This window comes from Etheostoma cragini, chromosome 20, assembly GCF_013103735.1.
Source record: "Etheostoma cragini isolate CJK2018 chromosome 20, CSU_Ecrag_1.0, whole genome shotgun sequence".
Classification (NCBI taxonomy): Eukaryota; Metazoa; Chordata; class Actinopteri; order Perciformes; family Percidae; genus Etheostoma; species Etheostoma cragini.
This window is the reverse complement of record NC_048426.1, coordinates 21696138-21716768: the sequence shown is the minus strand read 5'-3', so window position 1 is coordinate 21716768 and position 20631 is coordinate 21696138. Positions and strand designations below refer to the sequence as shown.

At 39.4% G+C, this 20631-nt stretch overlaps 1 protein-coding gene across 1 annotated transcript; it reads right to left on the bottom strand.

Annotated features, from left to right (window-relative positions):
* Nucleotides 1-14721: 14721 nt before the first annotated feature.
* kcnk17 (potassium channel, subfamily K, member 17) lies at nucleotides 14722-20386 on the bottom strand. Its single transcript, XM_034859104.1, has 5 exons — nucleotides 20052-20386; nucleotides 18252-18366; nucleotides 16636-16802; nucleotides 16338-16506; nucleotides 14722-16182 (listed from the first exon to the last, which is right to left on the bottom strand). Exons 1-5 carry the CDS (start codon nucleotides 20265-20267, stop codon nucleotides 15917-15919), a joined length of 933 nt encoding a protein of 310 aa, XP_034714995.1. The 5' UTR covers nucleotides 20268-20386; the 3' UTR covers nucleotides 14722-15916.
* Nucleotides 20387-20631: the final 245 nt, after the last annotated feature.

Below are 20631 nucleotides of genomic sequence, written 5' to 3'. Positions count from 1 at the left end.
TTCACAGTTTTCACATTTCAAGAAATTCCCCACACACATACAGTATGAACATGTGGCCTTAATATCTCTTTAGCGGTGTTTGGTGAGATAGCGCTGATCAATATGGGGCAAACTTGCAAAGGAAGAAGTTGTGTTGAAAGATGGGGATTAGTTGTAGAAGGACGTGCACTTAAGGGAAACCTGTGTCATTGTCCACAACTGCTCAATTGGTTGCTTATGTGATGCTTTCTGTAGTCTTTTAGATGATATGAGGAGCAAAGATCAAATAAAGAAACACACATCGATGAGTGATTTAGTGATGGTTTATTATCAGTCCTGCAACTCAAAGTAGCCCACAGAGCTGGACACTGCATGCAATTTGCATTAGTTTGCATTGGAAGGTGAGAAAAGTAACATCAGTTTGATGTATTGGTGTGCAGCCAAAAATCAATGTTGTCACAGGATAATTCAAGGCATGCCAGGCAACAAGACATTACAACAAGACATTACAACAAGACATTGCATCATGATTACTGGTGTACTTACCCAAGGCCATGTGTGTGTGTGTGTGTGTGTGTGTGTGTGTGTGTGTGTGACAATTGCACTCCCACATATTACTGTGGGGATTTGCTTTCTCTTGTGAGGAAAATCTCCCTGTCATAAAAAAAACACAAATGTTGCTGTCATAGCATTTAATTAAAGGCAAACAACTTCATTAACGTCCAACATGCATGTTGAACTGCATAATAGCTCAATGTTCACAGGGGGAAGAGGAAACTATTGAAACTAAGCTAACTGTACAGTTAGAGTTGCTAGCCTGCAGCTTGTGTTAATGCAAGTGTTAACCTGTTCTTTAAAAAAAACTACAATGGAATGAAAGAGGTTAAGACATTTGAGACAGTAGCTTAGAGCTTGTTGATTTTCCACAGTAAAACAGTACCTTAATCATGTCAAAGAACAGCTTTGACATTTTATTGTTAGTAGTCAGAGTTAGCCTACTTTAACATGCCAGCACAGTCTAATGAATTACACACAAGATCCTCCTTTATTAAAATATTTAGGTTAAACTCAAAACAGTCATTTCATGTGTTCATGATATAAGAGCCTCCTCTTCATGTCTGCAGTATCTGCTGGCTCTTCAGACTGTTACATCATCTTCTGCAAATGTATTTCAGTTTTAATTCGATGTTATTTATAGTGTCAAATCATGACATACATCATCTCAGGACACTGTACAGGTAGGTCTAGACCACACTTTATAATTTAAAGAGAGACCCAACGATTCCTCCAAGAGAAATGCATTGGGTGCAACAATGGCCAGGAAAAAAAGGAAGGAAGGAAACTTCCTTTTATTCTCTTTTTTTACTTCCTTTTTTGACAGACAGAAACCTCAAACACAACATTGCTCTAGGTGGGCGGCCATCTGCCTCAGCCGGCTGGAGAGAGAGAGAGAGAGAGAGAGAGAGAGAGAGAGAGAGAGAGAGAGAGAGAGAGAGAGAAAGAGGAAGAGAGAGAGAGAGAGACCTCCATGCATTGCGCAAACTGCTGCAGGGTCTGATTTTGTGTGACTGCAACCTTACAGGCGGATTGCATTACCTGTTTTCATTTTTTTTTTTTTTTGCTAAGGTAACTGACAAGCTGTTGGCTTCAGATACATATTTACCGTGTTGATCTTATCATCTCACTCTTGACAACAAAGCAAATCAGGAAACTGCCTTGAAATATTATATAATATAGACATGCTTATTCAACACCAACATGCAATATTGCGCAAACAGACAAAAAAATGCCTGCATAGAGTTATGCAAAAGCATGCACTTTTAAAATCTGCTGACTCTGCTGTGTGCTGGTTTCAAGAGCGCCGGGAGGCAGATCTGCTGGTGTCTCTGTGATGAGACAGAGATCACAGATGAACAGTAAGACGCTTAGCACAAGGTCCTGACATTTACACGTTTCTTAAAAATAACTACTCATTTATAGTATCATCACCAAATGGAAAACCTAGCCGTCTTACCTATAGGGTAAAATCACGCCACAATGCAACCAAGAAATAGTTTCCATTGATGTCACCCTTTACTACTGTATGCAACTTAACACTCATTATTTGGCTTAGTATGTGACGATTTTATATAATAGCCATGTGCATCCATTGTACATTAGTTAGTTTATTTTAGCTTTTTTTAACAAGTTACAACAAAGTGAAAAAAAAGAGGAAACATGCAGCCAACTGGTTTTGACGTCAGGATGGTTTTCCCATGAATCTAAAGTGACGTGTCATTTTTAAATGATACCCGTTGATCCTTTTGGGCTGTCAATTTATGCAGTCTAAGGCCAACTATAGGCAGACGTCCAGAGGTGGCACATACTGAGCTGTAGAGCTGGTGAAGACCACCATGGTGGTCTGGTGAAAAGCCCTTTGGGATACAAGGGGACGTCCGGAATTTCAGGCAGCCCAGATAAGACCAGAAGAGTCGCATCAGATAACACAGTTTCCACTGTGGATGCATTAACACAATTTTTTTTTGGTGACCAGAAGCCTCAGAAAGACCTAATCTTTTTCGGAAATCTTGTAAAGCCCAGAGCTTTCTACTCAGACTTGGACCCGCAACCCGCTTTAGCAGGCAAGAATGATAACATTGCAATTGCAGTCATCACTGCCTTAATTGTCACATTTGGAGTGTTATCTTGAAGCAAAAATGTGTGATATGTCAGTTACCATTTTATTTATTAGGTAGCATGCAAACACACAACTGTCCTTCTAGACAAGGTTATGGCACTGGTATAGTGTTCAATTGCAGCAAATTGTGCAGTAAAGTGAGAACACAACTGATCTAAAAACTAAAATGTAGTTTATAATGCATTGAAAAGGTCGCATTTGGGGCGTTGGGAGAGCTGTGTATTAATTTCACATTGAAAACCTATCTTGCAGCATTTCTGAGTCAGCGACATTTCCTGTTTTTTTTATCGGAGTATTACTCAATCAGCTTACCGGTTGTTTCAACATGATGAGCATCTGCTCTGCTAATGTTAGATCAGGCAGCTAAGGTGGTGCTGGTTAGTAGCTCGCTGACCTCTGACCTTACAGGTACATACAATTGCACATCTTGTTATCACTATCGCAAGGAATGTTTGATGCTGTAGTAAGTTTCTAAATTGGTCAAATGTCACTTAAAAAGAAGCCTGTGATTAGTGATTCCATTGATAATACCCAAATGTTAATAGCCATTCAGTTTTCTAGTGTTTATACTATGTGCTTCCTGTTTGTTAAGTAATGTTGTATGCCATCCCTTTGTTAAGGATTATTTTTAGCGTGTGTAGGTGTGTACAGTGATTTGAGCACATAGAACGACTGAAGAACCGCTTCCTAGTCCCATTGTTTTATGTTTATGTTGTGTTTTTTTCAGAGCTTCTCATGGGAAGGAAACATGCACAATCAGCCAGCTAATTTGCGTCTTGTTGGTTTGTGTTGCTTTGAGTATGCATCTTGATAGTATGTGTTCCCAATCTGCCCGATTCACAGGACCCGAAGACAGAATCAGTTTGAGTACTTTTCTAGTCCATGCTGTCTGTCAAAAATATTTTTAGAAAAAATCATATCATAGACTGGTTTATTTGAACACATGCTGATAGACGTTGTCATGGTTCAACAGGACGTGTCAATCATAACGAATAGCATTATCAGTCTCTTTTATCTGTGTATCTCTTTAGGTACATTACGCACTAGTGCAAAAGAAGAAAGCAGAAACTTAACTGTTTGAATAGTTCACGATAGGCATATTTTTTGAAAATGCTGGAAGGCAGGTCACAGCGATGACACTGAGTCAAATGTAAATTACAGAGTTTCAAGGCAAGGTGCTGCACTAATTTCACTGCTAAAGATTCGGTCAGATATTGCCCTTTAGCCTAAACTGCAAATCCTGAATCCTTTAAAAGATCCCACTCTAAATACAACACAACTTTATTAGCTTACAATAATGTTACTGCTCACAGCATGTTTTCATCGAGGACTTTTGCTGACTACCTTTGGAGACAGAATTTGTTTTCAGGTGGTACTAACCAATATACTGTCTACAACTGCAATAAAGAACCCATACTCATCAGAGTACTATGTAGTGAGACAATCTTTATTTTAGTAACCTCCATGACGTTAATGACACAAACTGATATATTCCTTCTGGGAATGTCGCTTACTCAGGGATATTCCACACTATATTTTCATTTTCAAACAATATGATACAAACACCACCTCCATCCACACAAGTGTTAAGAAATAATCTCTGTCCATATTAACGCGTCTGACAACACATGTCACATGACCATTCACACACTGGGCGTGTGCGTGCCGGGGTAAAGAGGAAGCAGATGGTCAGACTCTGTGGTTGTAAGTCATGGCTGTATAAGTTGAATATACAGAAAATACTTTGGAGAAAGAACAATGGCAAAAAACTATCAGTCATTGTGTCCCAACTGTTCCTCTGAGTCCACAATAAAGGAGCAGACACACTGCTCTTCCTCCACCTCTTTCCCCGAGCCATACACACGACCGTCCAACCCAGTTCGTGAAATGGTCACGGAATTTAATCTATTGGATTCGTGTACACAAACACGTTTATCTTGTTTTTTAGAGATGGTCAGCACGTTTTTGAAACTGATGCATTTCAATGGGGGGCATCTTTCGTGATCACAGCCTGATTTTCAATGAGAAGATGACGTAGCATTAAGAGTGACTACTGTAGAGAGTAGAATGAAAGGCCAAAAATCTGCATAGAGATGTTGGTTGGGTCAAACAACACAAGACTTTCACCCAGGAGACAGAGGATTGTGTCCCGCGTGTCACGTTTCCTAACCCTACCATCGCTTTCTTCTTTTCCTAAACCCAACCGCTCGTTCTTCTTTTCCTAAACCCAACCGCTTGTTCTTCTTTTCCCAAACTCAACCATCGCTTTCTTCTTTTCTTTTCATTTCATTACAGAGTTCTCTGTTGATTTGTGTTAATAGCTGCATGCTTGTGGTGGAAAGTGAATGCAAACAAAGTTGTGTGCAATCTGCTTACTGACTGAAAGTCATGGTCAGCTATAGAAGTCCTAACTAAGAGAAGATAAGGTACATATGAAGTTGCATCATGGGAAGGGTTTTTGTAGTTTGACCAATACTAGGCATCAAAAGTCTGGATATCTTGGCCTTTTCATTTTTTTGCATTGAGTTTGTCCGTTAATTTCATCAAAGTCAGTGTTTCATTGTTCACCAGCAAGTGTTACATGACTGGAATTTTTGCATCTATCAAACGGTATACAATAATTCTTGAAGCCACCACATGGTGTATACATTTCACACAGAATTTGAACACTTAAATTAAATGGGAAAGGTAAGTGTAGTGCACTGAGTAGAAGATAGGATCTAAGTGTTCGATGTTAAAAATGTATTAAATGGCAATGATGAACAGTCACTGTATGAAGTACTGATGGATTTTTACCCAAAAACCAGGCTGGGCCATTTCCTCTAACATTATGCAGTGGAAAAATCATGTCATTTCACACATGTACTCCTAAGGAAAATCTGATAAGGATAAGGTGCTGCTCTTGAGTATGCTTTTCAAACGTCAATATTGACCCATTCAAAATTAAGTCTGATTATTAGGTCTCCTTTGATAAGTCTTGTCAAGTTTCTTATAGTTGTTAGATTGGGTTAATGGATTCATTGCCCCAGTTTTAAAGGTGCCATGACATGGTGCTATTTGGATGCTTTTATATGGCCTTAGTGCTCCCCTAATGCTGTGTCTGAAGTCTCTTTTATATAGTCCATAGTGGTCCCCTAATACTGTATCTGAAGTATCTTTTATGTAGACCTTAGTGGTCTCTAAATACCATATCTGAAGTATCTTTCCCAATATTCAGCCTTGGTGCAGAATTACAGCCACTAGAGCCAAACCCACAATGAGCTTTCCTTAGTATGTGCCATTTCTGAGGAGGAGAGAGGAGGGAGGGGGGGGCAAGATGGAGGCTGGGGGTGTGGCTTTGACCAACTGTCACCTTGTTCGTTTGAAAGCTGTGATGTGTCTCGCTCATGGGCGGACCAAATTCTCTGGGCGAGCAAAGCAGAGAAAGTGGAGGTAACCTTTTACCTTTTTTTTAATTCCAGATCGGCCCATCTGTGCTTTCCTTTTCTCAAAGGCAGAGCAGGATACCAAGGGCTCGGTTTACACCTATCACCATGTCTAGCCACTGGGGGACCAAAGGCAGGCTGGGGGAACTCATGTTAATGGTAAAAAACCTAATCAAGTGACATTTTCATGTCATGGGACCTTTAAGCATTCCCTCCAAAAGGCAGTCTGGGAAAGGTTGAAACAGGTGAGCAGAGCTGCTGAGGTTGTTTATGTTGCGCTCTCTTCTCGTGTACCGGCTTGTCTGAGCTGCAAAGTGTGTAAACCAGAGAGGAAAGGCTGTCGAATGAGCAAGGGCATGCCCTCATATATATTTTTTTAAATTTCTATTGGCATGTCACTGATTGATGGTGCAATATCTAACTTCCTGGTACATCAGGGATTTTACTACCACAGCTCTTAAAACACGATGCATGGTCCCAGTGTATGAGAGACACAACAGTCCTGGAACAAGCTCTCAAAATCCTAACAGTTCACGTTATATGGCCGTTCAAAGGTCACTTCCATTATCAAGAAACTTTATCTCTGGGTTCCATCACGTATATCATTTAATGACATCAATTATTCAGAAATAAACATAACTCTGCCGCCAAACCTGTCTCCAGTTTTATCTGAAATATATTCGAACTGAAAGATTATATTCTTCTTTCACCTCCTGGATTTATGAAATGCTCTCATTGTAAAATGCTAAATTGTGTCCATGAACCAAGTCATTTTTTCAGAGGTCAGAGGTCACAAAAAGATGATACATGATAACACTGACCGTACCTTTTTGCTTACATCCTCAGACAACAGTCACAAGTTTACAACCATAAGACATCTTTACAATATTTGCCCTTTACTAGACTTAATATTTGGGCCTACACCAGCAGCCTAAGGAACATATTAGCATGCACTGTCTGTACGTAATATATATAGTATTTTTGGCCTTGATTTTTTGATGGGCAGGCGATAATGCTACGTTATGTAAGGACATGTCCTATCTAGGGCATAAAAGAGTTGTGTGACATGAGTTCAGTGAGGGTGAGTGCAGTGACAGAATCCTAACTTAACAGAACTGGATCTTCTGTAACCCATTAGCTGCTCTCTTGTTTATTCAGTTGATTTAACTTTTTATCAGCAGGCCCAATAAAACAGTTTGCTTGTGTTATAACAATACACTCTCACTAATAAAACCTTTTATTCAATGGTATGGCTTTTTGTTTATTTCTGGTAACCAGGGTGGTTATGGGACCCTAATTTACCTCAGTTTTACGATATTTGAAGAATCTTTTCAGCTGGTGTGAAGTGACTTTATGGTGCAAACTGTACTTCAAGACAGACGCCTGTACATGAAGTTCACACTATCACAAGGTCATGTTATCCTTTCTTGTGTTGTTTTGCCCTTTCAAGTGTATTCTTGTTTAAGAATCCCAGGGGAACAGGCTGTACTGCACCATGTGTTTTGCACCTTGGTGACCAACTTGCAATTATAGCAGTTTTAGCGGTTGACTAAGTATGACACAGGGCTGATGAGATATTTTGCAGCTTTTTGAATCACCAACACTCTCCTCTTGCGATACTAAAATTTTTCATTTTGGGGGTTTTCTTTCTGATTATTTTTGTTTTAGATTGTTTTTTTAAGCATTTCCACCTTTAATCATTGGGACAGCTTAGATATGAAAGGAGAGGGTGAGAGAGGGGGAAGACATGCATGAAATTGCCCCAGGTCGATTTGGACCCTGGGCATCTGCATTCAGGAATTAATCTTTACATAAGGACGCACGCATTACTAACTGAGCCCAGTGTTAACACGAAAGAGTGTCATGAAGTCAACGACCATTTCCCAGGTAGCCAGAGAAAACACGTTTAGATTGTAGAGCGATGCAGAGAGACAGCTATCTCTGTTATGTTGACTGTCAACATGAATACACCCACTTTTACTTAGGATTGCTATGCAACAGTTCATGACAGCGTTGTAAACATTTACATTAAAATACATTTAGTCTGTTTTATTTGAAACGTTTAGCATTCAGCCTGAATGAATTGGAATGAACGCTTTATTGAATGCAGTCTGTAGCATAAGCTGCACGTCTAGCAGACAATATTACAATGTGTCTTATTGTGGTTATAATAAAGGTTTGCATTTCAGGTTAAACGTACCTGTAATACGTACCTGTAGGACCTGTAATATTTTATTCGACCTATTCTATGTGCACTCTGTTGTCAAACACCGATTATGCAAACATGCTAACAGGTTCATTAGACAAACTCAGACAGACAAAATAAAGACACAGACAATAGTCATTTTGTGTCCACGCTGCAAGGCCCCCATAAGAGACACTGAATCTCTGTGGTTGTTATCAGGGAGTATGCAAACAAACCAAGGTTTCAGCTCAATTAACCCAGAAAAATGTTGAAATGTAAAAAATGTTTAAAAAAAACAACGTAAAAAGGTCAAATCAGAACATAAATCACTTCATGTTGCACACATTAATAGTCTGTTGTTTGTCACAAACACGTCTCTGTCCTATAATGTTCTGGTGAAGGTGTGAGCACTGGCAATGGAAACATATATTCTCTGCCGAAAAGGTTAGAAGTTTGTTCCTGGGGTTTACTTTCTATCAAAGGCGGTCCACTACAACACTACACACACTTACACACTACAATTAGAAATTAAAACCTTAACAGTTCAACAAAGATTTGAACAGCTAAGCAATGTTACATTGTGAGCAGAGAAAAAAAAAAAACTCCTATGAACACTTACCAGCGTAGCACGGTAGGTAGGTATCATCATAACTTGGTGTCGTCTATAACTAAAAAACTTACTTTTCTACAGCAATTTTTAAAGTTGCGATCTCTGCTGTCAGCAAACTGCTGTCTTTACAGTGTTCACTCCTCCTCTCCTCTCCTTTCCTGCTGCTTTCCAGTCTTGGACTTGTGGGAAATGGTGTTCGTTAAAGACTACTAACAAACAGAGATATTAGGCTACATAAAAAACACTAACAGATTTTAAAAAAAACAATGTGCTTAACTAAACATATGATGCAAGCCATAATTCTGGTATTCTTGTTGCAATCACTGGGCGCAACATCGCCGACGCCTTCAGGTCCGGGCTGTAGTCTGGACCTCAACCTGCGCATGAGATTGGTCCCTTGCCTTGTGTCTGTCTGTGTGTGTGTGTCCGTTTATGTATGTGTTATTTTGTCTCTCTCCCTCCTACCCAGTTTTGTTGGCTGTGGCATTCAATTGTCTCAGTGTTTTATTTGTAATTGTTTGTATCTAAATGTATCATTTTTTTTAAAGCATCCTAGGGGCAAAAAGTCGCCTTACAGTATAATACACATTTTGTGTTGGAGTGAACAGCCAGGTGTGTACAGGTACATGAAGAGCTGCTTGGACGACATTGACCTCATCATGTATACGTCCAGACATGTTTTGGCATGAGTGTGCTGTTAATGAGTACTTAGGAGGAGGTAACCTTCCACAGTGTTTGGGCAGGTCACCATGGCCTGGAATTATTATCTGTGTGCTCTGCCCTGTTGTTAGTGAGACACTGAGAGTGGCCTTGGCGTTTTTTTTGTCTTGTTGTTGCTGGCAGACATCCTGCTCTTGTTGTGTTCAACATCGCACAATTTGCACACAGCCTTGTGACGTAAAGGGTAAAGACAAAAACAGCTGAGCGAGGGGGGGGGGGGGGGTGGAGTTGCTCGCATGTCAGCGACCCTCATCGGACTAATGCTGCAGGTAAATTTGCATTCATGATTTAGTCTGCCTTCCCTTATTCTCGCATTGCCGGACCTTCCTCCACAGCGCTGCGGAGGAGGGTCTGGCTAGTACACACAGCATTCGGGGATAGGAGAAAAAAGTGACCAATCACAATCGTCTTGGGAGCGGTGTTTTTGTGGTACATGTGTAAGTAAAACTCAGATTGGACAGATAGTCTAGCTAGCTGTCTGGATTTACATTGGAATTCCAACACAAAGACAGCGGAAGGTAACGGACATCCGGCCTAAAAAGAGTGACATCCGGCAGAATTTCCGGTGGCAACGGAGCAATCCCGGAAGTGAAACATCGTGGACATAGACTAGCCTCCTCTCTCGCCCTCTACACATTCACTGACGTGTCACAGTGTCACAGTGACTTAATAGAGGATGCTGAAGGCTAGAAACTGTGTGGTGGAATAGTTTGGGATGATGCACGTGAAAGAACGTCCAACTTTAGAGTTTATTCCCCCCCGCTTGCCTGCTGTTGTCAAATCAGCACAAGCCTATATCTGTCCACTCATCTGATTACAGTAACACTGGGATTTGAATGAAGCTCAGTCGATGTCTCGTAAAAAGTAAACAAGGACGGACAGGTTCAAAGATTCACACAGACACAAAGGTTAAGCGGTCAGAGATGGGGGGGGGGGGTTAAGGCGGGTTAACTCAGCATGTTAACCGTGTCACAGACAGACTTTAGAGGCACGGGGTATATGTTGTCCTCCCATTGGCTCAGAACGGGGAGTTTAGGTCCAATGAGTGGGATGGAGAGGGACACGCATAAGGCAAACATATCAGTTGACTAATACTGGAAACAAATGTGAAAGGGAAAAACTGAAAAGAGAGCAAATATAACTGCACTAAATACCCTATGGATGTTGTGTAACAATGTGATTATTGATAATTGGTGCCCTTAAGACATTTGGAGAGCACTGTATCCGCATGTCATCAATTAGGAGCCCAGTGACAAACAAAAAATATTATTATCACTCGCAACTTCAGACTTATCACTAAAGCATTTACAACAGTAATATACTTTAATCGCAGTCCCAACAAAGCTTAATCTTCCTCAGTTATCTCAGTGTAGCTGTTTCTCTTTCAGCAGCATGATCAGAAGTGATTGTGCAACTGGGTGCTGCTGACAAGGTGTTAATACGGGTCAAACAGCAGGGTAGGAGTATAAGGTCACATTTGTTTCTAATTCCTTAACATCTTCAAAGCAAGAGGGAAAAATCATGGCCTGCTTATATATAATAATATAACTGTATATGCTAATATGTACATTGACCCTGGATAAACTGTTGATGTATACTAACCCTAAACCTGTTGAACAGAAACTTCATGGCTGCAATTTTTGCCATTCCAAACTGGCAGAACCACCTGAAGCTTTGTTAGAATTCAATTTACAAACCTAAATTACACATATACAAATACATATGACAAAATATTGAAACAATTATTTAAATAACATAATGAAAAGGCGAAAGATGAATAGACACTAAAAGGGGTGACAAGCATGTGTCATTAAATAGTTCTGACTAGATATTACTTACTGAAATGCGTTTCTTATTTGTTACCAATGTAAGAGACTCAACATACGTATCAATTTAAATTAAGAATAATTTCAAAATGGAATTGATTTAGAGCATTAAGCTTTGGGTAAATGAACACAGAGCTAGTGTTGCTCTAGCTTCTCCGCAGTGTAAGACATGTCACTTCCTGTCTGTCACTAGCCACGCTAAGCTCCTTGGAGAAAAAACTATATATCAACAGTAGTAAATAGATGTGTTTTTTTACATTTTAAACATTGCTCGTTAATGTTAATCCCATATAAATGTTCAGTAGTTTATAGTAACATGAGGCCTTGATATCACCAGTGGGGATTCTGGTGCCTCATTTGCACTCTGTGGTTAGCAATGGAAAGCAAATGAAAAACTGGCAGGCTTAAGTCACTAATGCTAAAGCATACAGTACAATATTTGTACAACATAAAAATGTCAATCAAATGGGACGTCTGCACAATGTTTTAGCCATCTGACATGTTTTCTATGTAAATTATAGTTTCATGTATTATGCTGAAAGTCTCAATGGAAGGCTGAACGTATTATTTGGTCTGTGTTTATATATATACAGTATATGAAAAACTATATCCCTTAATACTGTTTTCTGAATTGCTGTGTAGGTCAGACAGAACAGCACTCACACACAAAACCTTTAAAGCACATTTCTATAGGAAGGGATGTATTTAATTTGACCCGCCTGTTGCTCCCATGGGTGCAGAGGAGATAAAGAACATGCTTTGTCTAAGTGCCTATAAGGATTTGTGTTCTGTGCCTGCAGCATGTTTTTGATGTTTATTGCTGAATGAGTGTGTTGTTTAACTACAATCGTGGCGTCCAAAAACTGGGAATACAGTATACGTTTGTTGTGGGGTCCAGCATTTTGCTTTTTTTAAGGGTTGGTGGAGGGTTAAGTCCTGGTTTTAGGATTAGGGTTAGGATAAGGTTAGGGTTAGGCATTTAGTTGTGATGGTTAAGGTAAGGATCATGGGCTAGGGAATGCATTATGTCAATGAAGGATCCCCACAAAGATGGTGCCACACATGTATGTGTGTGTGTGTGTGTGTGTGTGTGTGTGTCTGTGTGTTTGTGTGCATCAGCATTACAAACATTTATTACTATATGGTCCTCTGGGTGCACACAAAATGTATCCAGAGGAAACGCTATAACACACTCACTCTGATGTGCTGTTGTACATACACACAAGTGAAGTCACATGACACCAGCACAAGCAGACACACCTGCATATTTTAAATATTCCCTATAGATTTTGTTTGTTGATATGATGTGATTTGTGCAAGTTCAAATCTTGCAGTGTATATTTTAAAATGTCATTTCTGTCAAGTCAAATTTATAAAAACACGTTTAAAACCAACCTACGCTGAACAAAGTGCTGAACAACGTCAGCACTTAAAAGTGAAGTCTGTCAAGAACAATCCCAGCAACTGTAACTGAACTCACTTTGAAGATGTAGAGGATCATCTAGCATTCAGTAATGCCGTCTTCCTTTGTGACATGTAAGAGCATTTGTCCAAAAAAAGTTTTTCATATTGTCCAGAACTTCTTTGGAAAGACTAATGCCAATATTCTGTCTTTTCTCTGACTTCTCTAGCCTGTACGTTACTACTGAACATAAAGAAATCTGTAATAAACAGGGCCCAAGCATATTGTTGCATTATAAAGAAGACGAGGCTCAGTAATTTCCTCACAGCTGAGTACTGTATGTTTAATCAAACAAGAGGAAATGTGCATTTTAGGGAGACTTTTCTTCAGCCATGGCAGGTCTAATACAAGAAAAATCCCTAAAGTAGAATCTTAAAATACCATGATTAAAATATGGAGTATATGTCTTTCAAGGTTAGTTAGCTAAAACCACATGGTGAAAGTTAGAACTCATGATCATGGTTAAATGATGAACATGTCAATGATTTGTACTGTATGAGAATGCATCAGGTTGCATTGCAACTTAAGGTTCACAGTGAATATAAGATGCAGTTACTTAGCAGGTATATTACTTGTAAGATCACAAAAATGTGACCACTTCACACGGTCAAAAGTTCACTCAGGCTCCCATTGGTAGGTACCAGTGAGTCTTGAATGAAGTATGCTACCTGAAATCAATACTTGAGTAAAAATACAAGTACGATCTTAGCAGAAAATCACTTAGACGTTAAAGTCACCTTTTAGAATATTGGCCCTACTTGAGTAAAAATAGCCTGACCTGATATTTACTGTACGTAAGTATCAAAAGTAACTTTCTGATATTAAAAATACTTCATTATTAGAAGTAAAAGTAAAAAATATTGTTGATAATGAACTTTTAGTAAGGACCAAACACTGCATATTTTGAGGCTATGATGTGATTGACAGTTTGCTGGAGTGACAGCGGTTCTAGCAAAGCTTATCCATGGCACGTGAGCTTAAAATCTAGCAAAGTATTTATATATATATTTAAAATTAATCTTACTTTGAATTATGTAGGCTAGCTTTCAGCAGCAGTTGCATCCAGATTGCAAGTGAAAGTGTGTAACATAAAGTAGTAATTTCTGGCAGGCCGACGTAGTACATGATAGTGTATATTTGCAGTCTGACCTGGTCCTAGCAGACAATGTCCCTTTGGTAAATCAAAGACAGTAAAGATGGATGATGATTATGATGATAATGATAGGGACAAAATCCAAAGCAGACATTGTTGGAATCTCAATTTCTGAACCTTGGTCTCACTGTGGACACTGTGCATGCTAAACCACTGGTCGAATGTACAGAATAAGTAAGAGGCACCAGTCTTCTCACACATGCTGAGTCCTCATTGAACCGTGGCCAAACAGGTATGTGGCGTTTTGTTGTGAAATGGTCACAGTCCTGTCACTCTAACTCAATTTACCCTTCATATGTCCCACTATCTGTGCAGAGAATAAAGCAGAAATCCTTCTTCCCTTTTGCTGTCTGGAATTTTGCACTTTCCCTTAAATATCTCCCTTTCTTCACCAACTTCATTTTTCTTGTCTTTTAGTGTCCGTGTCCCCGGCACTCTCCTTTTCCACTCTGTCATCCCTGCTGCCTGCCGGCTGTCTTTGTCGTTCACTCCTCCTCAGTTTTGCCTGACTTCCTCTGTGATATATGAGCCCCAAGAGGCGTCTGTGTCTCTATGTCCTGCATTGTTCTATGTAAGGCCAATGTCAAGAAAAATATGCTGAAAAACTTTTTTTTAAATCCAAAACAACCACATAATGAAATCACAACTGTCCATATGTATTTAATTATGCAATAATACATTACATTTGATGTAAATTGCTTTATAGAATGTGTTTTGGGTTTGTACATGCTTTTGACTTGGAGATAATAATATGAAGTGGAATATATTGAATGTGAGGATGTTATCAATATGGTTAGTGTATATGATTACAAGATTATTCAAAGTATAGTGAGTCGTGTCTTCTCTGCCTGTGGTTTGAATGGTTCATTTCTCCAGTGTTAGTACAGTACCACCGCCTAGTGGATACAAAGATAACTTCAACATAGATGAGCTATGCTTTCCTAAAGGCTTCATAATAGGACAAGAATAAATAAGTTAACATTAAAAGTAAAAGGTGTAGTAATATGAAATGTCTCTAGTATTAATAGTATATAGTATAATAATATTAAGCATATTTAGATATTAATTGTTAGCATTTTATTATTGTGTGTCGTGCACAACTGATTTTATGTAACTATCTTCATTTTGTACAATTTCTTATTGCTTTAAAATGGAAGGAAATAAAATTAAATGTGCAACATAAGTAAACTTGCCTAATCTAAAATTATATTTAAAAAATGTTTAGCCCACTTAGCTTACATTAAAACACATTGAAAATAAATCTCTAATTCTCGTATATTTAAATTTTATATTCAACAGGTCATGGTACAGTAAACTGAGGGACTGCTTAATGTCTTCAATGCCATTCAACTTTTTAATATGCAAAACAAATAACATTTATTTTCAGTTGAGTGTAGCTCAGCCAGTGAATGCCGCTGGGTGGTTTGTGGTCAGTGTGGTGAGCAACACACTGAGAGGCCACAGAGCCACAGACTGACTGACTGCCATTTTCTACTGACCACTAACCCATATATAGAAACATGGGGCAAAGCAAGTGTTGACCCAGTTTCTTTTTCAGAATTTTACCTCAAAGGATTTTTTTAAACAAATTAGATTAACCATCACAAGAGTGAAGAGTGCTAACCGACAAAACAGCATGTAGATGTTGCATGTCAAACAAATAAACCCGACTTAACAAAATTGTGTCAATATTTCAGGGGCGGATAGGGATCAAACCATTGATCACACACGCACGCACTCACGCACACGCACACACACACACACACACACACACACACACACACACACACACACACACACACACACGGCATGTATGCCTGTTTCCATGTCCTTGTTGACAGACAGATCCTTCTATAACTAGGTCAGCTTACTGAAATCTTCACATTACTGCCGTTTCCTGAGGTATTGGAGGCTTCTTGATCTCATCTTCATTCTCCACCTGTGTGTCTCCGTTGTCAGCCTCTGCACTGCCAGACGCTTCCTCCTGTTCCTGTCCACCCCAGAGCTGTTTTAAGTGGGTGTTGAGCCGCTCCAGGATGTCCATGGAGTGGTTGATGAGGAGGGCCAGCCAGGCCAAGCCGAAGAAGATCCATGAGGCCATGAGGACGCTGTACCACTGTGGGTATACATTGTCTGGATTACTGTCTTTAAAGGAAAAGACTTAATTAATATTAAAATTTAAATTAATAAAGCAAAGTATAGTGCATTTATAATAACCTGAGAAAGTCTTGCCACTCAGGATCACAATGTGGATACTTTCTTTTGAGGATTAGTAGTGCAGTGTTTTCACTGTGCGTTACCTGCCACAAAGTCTCCAAAGCCGATAGTACTGAGAGTGATGAAGCAGTAGTAGATGGCCTGGGACAAGGTCCAGCCCTCTTGCAGTTGGAACACAATCATTGGCACAACAAAGAAGAGCACTACTCCAGACAGGTAAGACACCAGGTGGACAAAAAAGCGAGTACACCTCTGTGGGAGTGCAAAGTAAGTCATGTTCCAAAGAATAATTTTTCCACTTGTAATGTGTGAGACAAACATTTTAAGAGTGATGTGAAACATACTTCATTATTAGACTATGGTGATTAAAGATCTCCTCACCCTTCGCCCGGTCTTCCCCTCAAGAAAGTCAGAGATGTTCCTCTCAATAGCAAGCATGTACTTGCCCACTCTGTTGAGCACCACCATGTTGAGCGGGATACCAAATAGTGCGAAGAACACACAGAAGATCTGGCCAGCAGTAGACCTGGGACTTATGTTCCCATAACCTGCAAAATTGTAAGCTGTCAGTGTGTGATCTTACTGTGTGGAAGAAAAAGAAGTGTTACACCCTTTCTTTTCATTTTTTTCATTTAATTGTTCAATACGTGTTTTAATCACTTTCTCACTCAATCAGTTCTCATCACCTAAAATCCAAAGAGACTTTCTTGCTAAGGGATGAGCCTCTCAGGTGGCTCTTTAGCCCACAAAAAAGAGACTTTTAGTGCATTCCATTTATATTTTGTATTGTCAAAGTCGGAAACACGCCGCCTGAACTTGGACAACATCCCAGTAGCCTTACCTCAAAATCCAACATGGCTGCCCTGTTCATCAACAGTAGTGAAAGCTGTAGTAACAAACAGTTATTAAATCTTCTGTCTTATTTGTAAATCAGTCGTACACATAGTCCTGTCCAACTTCTATCTGTGGACATGTTGTTATGCTGTTTGCATGCACAATAACCAGCATAATATGTTGATGTCAACTGGTATTGCTAATAAAGGCTAACCTGGCTAGAGCTAACCCCACAATGAAAAATCCCACTTCCCCAATCCCATTCAACTCGGGCGTGACATCAATACCAGCTCTGGCTTCCAAGTTCTGAGGTATATGCAACGCACTACTAAAGCAGCGATGGTTGAAGGAGAAGGATATGGCGTTTGAAAAACATTCCAACAGGTTCTTGACGGTGTAGCATCGGTGCGTAGAACAAAGGCACACTAAAGGCTAACCTAGCTTGTAACATTTGTTTTTACCTATCCATTGCATTTGACAAAAGAATGAGATCTGAGCTGTCCTGGAGGAGTGTATACTTTCCTACCTAAGAGGGGTTGTGCTGTGTTAAACTAACTCACCCAGCCGCTGTGTCTTTTCACTTTCCGGAGTCGGAACTGGATAAAAACTTGTTTGCTGTATACACTACTATGGCAACCCGTTGGGATGGTTCTGGAACCATGTAGCCGTCCCTAATATATAATCTCTACAGAGCTTTACAAACCTAATTATTCTATTTAGGTTTTAGGTTTTCAGTGCTTATTGATAGTAGTTTCATTAACCCTTATTCAGGGTTTCATTAATTATCATAATAAATCACGCCTCCTACGGTTCATTAATAAACAAGCGTCATCTTGCAATGTTTACACAATGAAAAAAAGTAAGGAGGTGCACTTTTGCAAAGTGCCACGTGAATTGTTTTCAAATCTTTTGCTCAGATATCTTCAGAAACACAAAATAATGTAGACATGGTGTATTCATACTGACAGAAATAAAAAATGTAAGTCTAAAACTGGTCAATATCTTAAACATTGAAAATACTATTTTTGTTATTCCAACAAACGATTAAAAGTGGTCATAGGGGTCATTGACCAGGTTATAAGCCTGATATTATTATTCTTCTGGCTAGATTTGCTATGGGGCGTGATTAAAAAACTCTTTGATTTTGTCCCGTGAAGACTAACCTATAGTTGTGACCACGGTGGCAGCAAACACAGCTGAGCTGGTGAATTTCCAGAAGCCATCCGAGGTGTTGTTGCCTCTCAAACTTAGGCCCGCCTTAGTTGCAGCTTGAACAACCTGAAACACATTAAAGTTACAAACTGGGTTCAAAAATTCAAACTCTTGTATTTAATGGGTCAGATCTTGTGACTAAGTGTTATGTAACTCATGTATATTTATGTATATTGATCCAAAACCCTTCAGGTTTTTAGGCCAATATAGTAAAGTTGTGTGCATGACATGGAAAAGACCCGCTCAGCTCTGTGTCAGGCAGAGCAGATAGGTTAATGACTTATGTTACATAGAAGTTGATCATCAGCATGGAAAATTACCTAACACTAAAGACCTGTGGCTTCTTATCTAAGTATTTGAATTTCTCATCCAAAACAGATGCATCACTCAACGTGTTCTAGAAAACAGACTTTATTGAGTTTAAATTGTATCATCCTGCCTTACTGTATAGTTAGGGTACACCATTCCACCTGTATGGCCTGCTTTAAATTCAGTTTTAGAATGATCAACAGTTGTTTTTCTTAGGCTGCAAATTGTGTGTAACCTAACATGTGCAACATAACATGCTTTTCTACAAATCAATTTGATTGGTAAAGGTAAAGTTTCTAAGGAAAGATTATACAACTTTGCTGCTGTAAATCAAGTCAAAGACAATGTAGAATGTGCATGGCTGAAAGACTGGAGGAGCTGGTATTTGCATGGAAGTTGCCTCTTTGCCACATAATGAACCTACAAGAAATTGCAAATGGCCGTCCATTGCTTGGAACTGTTTCCAGTGGCAGATTAGTTTGTTGTTCTTGTTTAAAGGTCCAAATCTGTATTGGTGAATGGTCTTACTACTGTTGAACTTGTATTCTGCTACTGTTGATAATTACTTGATTGATTTATTGAAAGTGAAGGTAAAAACATAGAAAAACGGTAACTGGAAACGGTAATTGGAAAATATCTGTCTCACATGCATTTTAAATCCGTTAAAGTGTCCGTTTTGGCAACTACAAAGTCAAATTCTTTAACAATGCACACCGTATCAACTGTATACCTGATGTAAAGAGTAGTGGAAGACATTATACTTTTTGAAACCGAGGGACAGAACTGTGACTTTATAAGTTTTCTTTTTTCTAATATGACAGGCTTAAAGATGTTTTTTGTCATACCTTGACAGTTTTGAACGTAACCTGATGTTGCTGGGACGTCTACTGTGGGTGTGATATATTTAGATTGTGTCATTTCACCTGTCAAGGTATGACAACTTTAAGCCTGTAGTATAAGAAAAAAGAACACTTATAAATTTAAACAATAGGCTAAATGAATGATGGTGGCATCTATAAATATGAAAACTCAAAAGGAATAGGATTGTGGTCCAGGTCTAAATCAAGTTTTTTTCTGTAAGACCCACAGGTTGTCATACACAAAACATACAGATATGGATATGAGCAGATATAAGCTGTGTTACTGTGAAATACTCCCCTCAAATTTGCATGTTAGAATTTCTGAGTGCCTGAGTGGAGTGTGGTCTAGACCTGCTCTATCTGTAAAGTGTCTCGAGATAACACTTTTTATGAATTTATACTATAAATAAAATTGAAATTGAAACTGAGTGTAATGTGCTGACATTTGTAACTGTGTTGCCCATATTTCTGGTTTAAAACACTCTCCATGTTTCTATGCTGCTTTAAAACACTCTCCACGTCTCCCCCTCACGTTGGGGGGGGGGGGAATTAACCTTCCTCTTTTGATGCCCCGAGCCTTACCTGAGCCACTGACTCCAGGCCATCTTGGTTCAGACATTTGTATGTGTTGAGCACCTGTTCTTTGTTCAGCAGTAAAAGACTGATGTCCTTCTGTCCGAGATCTCCCTCCAACTTCCAGAAAACCAATCCGCCCATCAGCACATAGGCCACGTAAACCACCCCGAGCATGAGGATGGAGGGCACCTTGGACAAGTTGAGCATTTCCTTTATTCCCATCTCGGCTTCCTGGTAGATCCTTTGGATCCAGACAAGCTCAGCGTCTCAACCTCTGCAGCCGGGGACAGAGAGGAGTGAGGGTTTACTTGCTTGGCTTTGGTTTTTTTTCCCTGTATTACAGGCAAATTAACCTCCTGCCCTACTGTTTAAATCACTCCAATTCCTGGTATGCAAATTCTGGTCCACCAAAATCAGAACAGGGCGAGACAGCAGCTCAGGTTTGGCTGAATGTGGTTTCTAGATGCATTGCACAATATCTAGGACTTAGAAAAATAACCATAGCACACTATATTTCAGTTTCAATTTACATATTAAATACAAACATACAATCAACATTTGCATGTCATTCTTCATGTCGGTTGTT

Excerpts from the sequence above, each read along its gene's own strand:
- kcnk17 (XM_034859104.1), bottom strand. The coding sequence starts at position 20,267 with ATGGGAATAAAGGAAATGCTCAACTTGTCCAAGGTGCCCTCCATCCTC. Across the intron at positions 16,507-16,635 it reads AGGGGAAGACCGGGCGAAGG|AGGTGTACTCGCTTTTTTGT; the intron begins GTGAGGAGATCT and ends GCACTCCCACAG. Across the intron at positions 16,183-16,337 it reads CTTTGGAGACTTTGTGGCAG|ACAGTAATCCAGACAATGTA; the intron begins GTAACGCACAGT and ends TTTCCTTTAAAG.